Below are 7,848 nucleotides of genomic sequence, written 5' to 3' on the forward strand. Positions count from 1 at the left end.
GGTGATAAATTGATGTTGTACCTTTAGCTCATGGAGTATGGGTCTTCTCATAATAGCATTGAAATTGGATAGTAAGTCGACCAACACAAAATCAGCAATGATTCTTCTTTGGCAAGGTACTTCACCGAGCTCTTTGATCAACGCGATCTTACCTCAGGCTTAAATAGGATATCCAAAAAAGCTTTGCAGCCTTCTATGGTAAGGCTATAGTTCTTTGTCCTCGATTCCGATTCTTTCCAAGGTTTCTAAGTGTAGCACACTGATGGAACTTCCATTGTCCATAATGGTCCATCTTATGCGAATTTTGACAATCGGCATAGTTATAACCAAAGCATCACTTTGATTTTGCATCACTCTAGGAGTCTTCTTCTGAGAAGGCGAACCATTTTAAGTTTTATGGACCGTGAGGTCGAGTTTGTGGCAACATACCTCATAATTCTGGCATATTTAGTTTCTTCGGTTTGCCTTTGACATTTTTTGAGACCTTTATGTACATTGGTTTCCTCTTACTAATATTCTAATCTCAGCCTGTGACAGAGGATTTGTACTTGGCTGACTTGGTAGGGCAGGTGGCAAGTTAGTCTGATGGATTGAAATAGGGGTGAGTGGTTTCTCCAAGTTTGGATATGAATTTCCTTAGCTGACATCATTTGATCAATGATGCGATTTGTTTTGTCTGTTTTTGACAGTCGATCATGTAATGGTAGTTGTCATGTGAAAGATACAATACCTATTTTGATTTGTCCTATGGAAGCTCTTCTTAATCGGTCGAGGTCAGTGGAAGGCCTTCTTGTGTCATACTTGCATGAATACCTCTTCTAAAAAGGCATTTAAATGATAATACTGATGAAATCTTTTATGATAAGGGTGAAGTCAGTCAGTGTCTTCCTTTTCCTTTTTGCATTTAGGCATGGACTTTTTGTCCATCTTTTTATCTTTGGGATGAGATGAACGATTAGGATTGGCCTTTCCTTTATCTTGATCTAAGGTTGCCTCCTCTGTTCCAATATGTTTTCCTGCCAGACTTTGGAACTCATGATATGTCTTAGGTCCATCTTTAGAGACTGACCTCCAAATATGTATCTTTGGCCACATTCCTAAGAGGACAGCCATTAGGGCAGTATCATCTAATATTTTTCCACCTCCAAGAATTGTTTGTTAAACTTGCTAAGGAAACTATTCAGGGATTCGCTGCGTCCTTGTTCAATACTTACCAGACATTCCTTGGATGTGGTCCTAGCTTTAGAGTCAATACATTGAGACAAGAACTCCTTATGTAGATCATCCTAGTTTTTGATGGACCTCTGATGCAATCTTCTAATCCACCTTTGAGCTATCCCCTGACGTCAAGGGAGAAGTCGACATATGATGGCATCGCTTGCTCCTTACAACTCCATCTAGGATGTGTATTTGTTTAGATGGCTAAGGGAATCCTTCCTTTCTTAACTGGTGAGTTGAGGCATTTTCAACTTTTTGAGTAGTAGTTTAGCTAAGATGTCTTCTATGAAAGGGAAATGGTGGCCAAAAAAGTATTCTTCAACAGAGCTTTGTGTTTGGCTTCTAGTTCAGCTATGCATTTTTTTAATGAGCTCATCTCAGGTTCGTCATTTTTTGGACCATCTCCTTTTGTGAGGATTGGTTTTCCTTCTCTTAGGAAATGGTGATTGTTGGAACCTAATCTATCGAACACGCCTCTAGTTTTCTTGTGAATCCTTCCTGTTGGCGAGGACAGTTTCTCGTCTCATTCATCATACTCCTTGATGACTCTTCACCTAAGAAATGAAGGCTTTTTTGGTGGAAAGTTGACCAGTTCGTTCCTGAGATATAGCTTCGATTTTAGTGTCAGCTAGAAGAGAAGTGTGGACCTGGTTTCTCTCCATTATGCAATGGTGTTAATTATGCGTTCTATTGCTTCTCTCATTGCAGAGAGCTAAGGGTTGATATATTCAGCATCATTTTTCTTTAGAATTTGTGAGGAACATTTATATCGTGGGTTAGTTTGAGCTGGATTTCTAGAGGTTGAACTATTGCGCACAGCGATTTTTCATGTAATTTTTTGTGAACTTTTATAAGAGATATTGGGCTTTTGCTTAGAAGGCCTTCTTTCTAGCGCTAAACTATTGACGTCAAAAAATGACTAATTTACTTTTGTCAATTTAATTGATGATTTGGAAGAGCTAATTTGAGATAAAATATGTAAATTGTGTTGAAAGTGGTAAAAGTATCTGCTGAAACAATAAGAAATAGTACTTTTGTGCTAAATGGAGAGTGTTTGAAGAGAGTTTTGTACACTTGTAGAGTTCAATCCCTATGGTGGGACCATTATAAACCCTCTATAGCAGGGAATAGGTAATTTGATTTGTGTGATATCAAATGTGATACAGTGCCGACCTTAATGTGGGTGCTGCTAACCTAATTTTGATCGGTTGTTGAGGTTGGCTCCTATGTGCCAAGTTTGAGCTGAGGTGGGGAGTAATCATTATGAAATTGTAATTAGTCACGATTAGGGGTGTACTATGATGTTCATCATGTCTCCCGAAGTGATTGGGTTAGATACAGGTGTGGTGTCAGCCTTGAAGCAAGGGAATCATAGTGTAATGATGATGTTTCCCAAATGACAGTGACAGTTCCTTCCTTTCGAAGATAAGTTGAGCTGAGCTTGAAATTATACCAAGTTGATTTGAACTAATTTGGGAGTTCCGCCCCTGACATGATGACCTTATTATGAGACTTAAACTCAATCTTAAATTGGTTTCAATTAACTCAATGAGCTTTTGAATTGATGGAGGTTAACAACAGAAACGAACAAGAAAAATCAGGATGCTAAAGTTTACAAATTTTCTATTCAGACATTCTCAAGTCACTTCCAAATAAAGAAGAAAGCGTGTGAATATCTAGAAAGATATTAACCATGCAAGAGACTAACTTCTCACAATTTCGGCTGACTAAATACCCTTACCATGGGCAGTGGGCAGAGCCGGTCCTGTGTTTGATGGGCCCTGAGGCGAATGATGAAAATTAGGCCTTCCATCGACAAAATTCAAAGGTGTATAATGCAACTCATAGCTAACTTAAAAAACTAACATTAAAACAACAATGAAATATATCATAGAAATGATTTATATTATAAACCATCAAACCAAAAATTTCAAACAATTAGTTAAATACTATTCTTCTTACTGTTTTAGAGGCTAAAACATCAATCAAATCTGAATAACTTAGCTATTTAACCATTTCTTTTTCTATTGATAATATAGCCAACCCGTTTAATCTTTCTTGTGACATAATTGATCGGAGATAGGTCTTGATCAACTTCAATTTTGAGAAACTTCTTTCCGCAGATGCAATTGTAATCGGTACGGTTAACAAAATTTTGTAAGCAATATAAGCATTCGGGAAACAAACATCCAATGTCTTCAAATAGTGTAGCACTTCAATTGCTCTTGTTGCTTCATTTGGTAAATAAATCTTCAAGACTTGTAATTCCGAACATAAATCATCTCCACTGATGTCCGAAAGCCCATCATGTTCAAGATATTTCTCAAGATTCATACAAGAGTTCAACAAATTTGATAAATTTGCACTCCTTAACCTCTTCAAATTAAACAAAAATCCAAATATATCATCATATTGTTTGAATTGTTCAAATCGAGTCCTTAGAGAAGATAGAGCTTGATCAATTATAAAAACAAAGTACTCAACTCTAAATGATTCTTCTGCTGATTGCTTTACCTCATTAATACAGTTTTCATCAAATTGCTTTTTTTCTTCGAATTATGCGTTTTTCTGTAAATACAGCTTCAATTCCCATTTCATTTGCCTTTTTTGTCGCTTCATCCTTGGTAATGGCAAATCCAATTTCTCTATAATCTTGAAGAAATGAAACAAGTCCTTACAATAGGTCGATAGCATGATCAATATCCATGGATTCGATTTGAAGAAATTTACTCACAATATTGACTGCATGCAACAATATGTACCATATTACTATGCTAAGCAAGAACTCAAAATTCTGAAGTTTATGTGTTACCAACGACTCGACTTCACTCTTTATTTTAGGATCTTCGTTAGTTTCTGCCAAATCAAGTAATGCTTCTCTTATCTGTGCAGTTTGCTCCATTATAGGCTTCATACTCTCAACATGACTTTCCCAACGTGTTTGTGACAGCGGCTTCACTGTCAACCCTTTTACATTATCTTTAAAAATTTGCAATTACTTGGTAGAAGATGAAAACAAAGTGTAGATGCGATGTATCACTCCAAAGAAGGATACAGTTTTGGAACAACAATTCACCATATCACATAACGGTAGATTTAGACTATGAGCGTCACATGGAGTATAGAAAGCTCGGGTATTCATTTCAAGTACTCTTCTTTGCACACCTTTGTACTTCCCGCTCATGTTAGATCCGTTATCATACCTTTGCCCTCTAATGTCATCAATATCCAGATCGAGTTTGATCAAAGCCTTTTGAAGCTCGATTGTAAGTCCAAGTCCTGTTGTATTATCTACCTTCAAAAATTCAAGCCAATGTTCTTCAACTGTAGGTAAGTTTGCCGAATCATCTACAAATCGTACTATTAACGACATATGTTCCTCATGACTTACATCTGGAGTACAATCAAGTATAACTGTGAAATATTTTACATGTTTAACTTTCTTGACAATTGCACTTCTCACATCATTAGCCAACAACCGTATCAACTCATTTTGAATTTCTTTGCCAAGATACGTGTATTGAATCTCTTTTTCATTAGCCTGCCGAATGTGCTCTTTCATTATTGGATCAAATTCACTAATCATTTCCACCATTTGTAAAAACAGACCATTGTTCTCAACATTTAGCCTCTCATCATCTCCTCGAAATGACAAGGTGTGTTTGGCGAATCTTTTTACAATAGCGATTATCCTTGTTAATACATGCCTCCAATGTTCTTTTTCCGCATTGATCAACAATTCAACGCTTTTATCAATTGTAATTTTTGTTCGAAGCCTATTTTCCAATTCAATCCAGCTAGTCATGCAACATAAATGCTCTTCATTTCCTTCATGACTTTTAATAGACCGATGCAAATTATGCCAATCTTTGAATCCATCGTTACCAAGTTGGCCAACTCTGGTAAGTTTTTGGCTGTTTTAAACAATTTGCAAAAAAAGCAAAAGATCCTGTCCATAGATATTGAATATACTAGCCATCTTCTATCAATTGTTTGTCCATTTCGTAGCAATCGCTTATATTGTGAAGAATCAAAATGCCTATTTGTACAATCTTTCGGAAACGAGATATCATCAACTCTTTTTGGACCCCTTTCAACTAAGTAATTCCTTGTTCTCTGATCAATAATTTTCCAATTCCCGGGATCATCCAAATTTAGAGAAAAGCAACCCTCTTCTTCCTTGTCATCTACTTCATTAACACATGCATGTTTCATCACCTCTTCTTCCTTATCATCTATTACATTAACATAGGCAGGTTGACTCACTTCTTCATCCTTATCATCTACTTCATTAACACATGCAGGTTGAATCTCTACTTTATCCTCATTCAACGTATTCATATTGTTGCTTTTAAAGTACTTGCCAATATCCGCTGCTTGACTTTGAATTAATGAAATTTCATTTCGTTTCCTTTTTCTCTTTTGAGCACCAGACTCATATTTAGGAAGCATGGTGTATGAGTCTATATCTGATGCTCAATGATTAACCTAAAAAACATTTACAAAATATCTCAAATCATCACACAGTTAGAGTTTTCAATATAGTTATTATGTGCGCCTATGCAATTGTTGATCCTCCAATAATCAATCATATAAGCTGACCAGGCTACAATTATATAAGCCGACAAGGCTTCAAACATTTTCAATTTCTTCAATAACAAGTTAAGGCAAGCCATTGCTTACCTGACAAGTAGAATTTCGACGAAAACTTTGGAGTTACACATTCAAGAATTCGACTGTCACAAGACTCACAACTCCCGACCCTGAAACAAAAATTTCACATCAAACGCACATCTAAGTAAGATAAATACATTAATAAGGAATGATGAGGATGAGGAGTGCAGGAAAGAAGGGAGGATGAGAAAATTCTTCTCGACTTTTATTTCCAATCCTCACATTAATAAGCATGGTATGAAAATTTTAAACATACAAAAGCACCCCTAAGTAAGATAAATACATCATTGTCATGTTATTCTCCCTCGTCCCAGAAGCATAAAAGGCTGAAATAAAAGAAAAGCCAAATCCTTGTTATGATAAATAATAAAAATTCGTTTGAGTAAAGATAGATTGCTGTCATTATAGCAAGATAGAACTGTATTTGGCCTTGGCATTGCGAGATGGGTATATGTTCTGGTAAAGTTATTCTATTACTCATAAAACTTTATCAGATATTCATTGAAAAAGAAACCTAAAAAATGTTTCCTAAACAATGATTATGTCTGATAGAACCTGAAGGGTTTCAAACCAAACTGAATATTTTAGGAAACAGAAAAATTTCAGGTAAAGAACCGAGTTAAACATGAAAGATGTGAAATATGAACCATTAGTTATCTGGAATAGATAATGGTTTCTGGAGTAAGGTACAAAATTTTAAATAAATAAAAGGCGTGCAATATTTATACATCTAAGAGAATAGAAGCCAACATTATGTACATTAGCATGACGTTAACAAAATTGTCAATTAGGAAAAGGAAAAAAAAGGCAGTCACACGAGAATGGGGTTTGAAAAATTAAATTGTAGGCAACATAAAATTCCATAGGTGCTGTGCTCAGAAACATTTCAATACAATTGTATTGTGTTTAAAGGGAATCGAAGAAGTAAGAAAATGCCATCTCAATACAAATATAAATTTAAAGTGAAGACTCAAAAAAAACTCCCATCTCAATAAAACTAAGTTATACACAAATTCTCACGTATGTGAATTGTGAAATTGTGAGACAATGTGAGTGGGTGTAAAACTGTAATTGTAAATGAACACCTATACACACGCACGCGCACAAATGTATAAATGAACATATGGCGATGGATGGTGAGCCAGAGATAAAGCGAAGCTTGCTCGGCCTTCAGAATGTCAATGCTATCAGTGGCTAGGGCTACGGTAACAGGGTTGAACTTGGAAGCAGAAGGAGATGTCCAGTTGAGCTGTCGAGGCGTCGACTATATCAGTATATATGTATAGTGTATACATTTGTATTATGAGAGTCGAGAGAGTCCGAGAGAGAGATACCTAGGGTTGAACTTGGAAGCGGAAGAAGGAGTCAAGGAGTCAAGGAGATGTCGAGTTGACTGTTGAGGGACTCGAGCGAGAGAGACTCAGAGATGGCACAGTCGCACATTGGCACTTCAGACGGAGAGAACTCACTGGCGACGGGAAGCGTTTGCGATTTGCCAAATGCGGATTGGGGGAAATTGGATTTCAATTTTGGCATTTGGGGGAAATTGTAATTGGATAGTGGATCGGGTTTAGTGGATTACGGGTGGGCGATTGGGCTTGAGCTTGAGAGTTTTGGGCTAATTGGGGCTTGGGCCGCCATTACTCAAAAAAAAAAAAAAAAAGGGGGCCAACTTAATGAGGCCCCCTTGGATTTTGGGCCGGAGGCGCAGACCTCATCCACCTATCCTCAAGATCGGGCCTGGCAGAGGGCCCCAAAATATGCCTGCCCATGGTAAGGGCATTTTAAGTCAGGAAGCTATGATTACTGCCTAAACGTCTTCCTTTGAGGTTCATGAACATATTTTGGGGCCCCTTGCCCATGGTAAGGGCATTTTAAGTCAGGAAGCTATGATTACTGCCTAAATGTCTTCCTTTCAGGTTATGATTCTGTCAACTCCAAGTGAAATAGGGAACT

At 37.0% G+C, this 7,848-nt stretch overlaps 1 protein-coding gene across 1 annotated transcript; it reads right to left on the minus strand.

Annotated features, from left to right (window-relative positions):
• Window positions 1–873: 873 nt before the first annotated feature.
• Window positions 874–4,813, minus strand: LOC111400392 (52 kDa repressor of the inhibitor of the protein kinase-like). Its single transcript, XM_023027807.1, has 2 exons — window positions 4,384–4,813; window positions 874–1,097 (listed from the first exon to the last, which is right to left on the minus strand). The coding sequence occupies exons 1-2, from the start codon at window positions 4,811–4,813 to the stop codon at window positions 874–876; spliced, it is 654 nt and encodes a 217-aa protein (XP_022883575.1).
• Window positions 4,814–7,848: the final 3,035 nt, after the last annotated feature.

The sequence above is a fragment of the Olea europaea genome, chromosome 10 (genome assembly GCF_002742605.1).
Source record: "Olea europaea var. sylvestris chromosome 10, O_europaea_v1, whole genome shotgun sequence".
Classification (NCBI taxonomy): Eukaryota; Viridiplantae; Streptophyta; class Magnoliopsida; order Lamiales; family Oleaceae; genus Olea; species Olea europaea.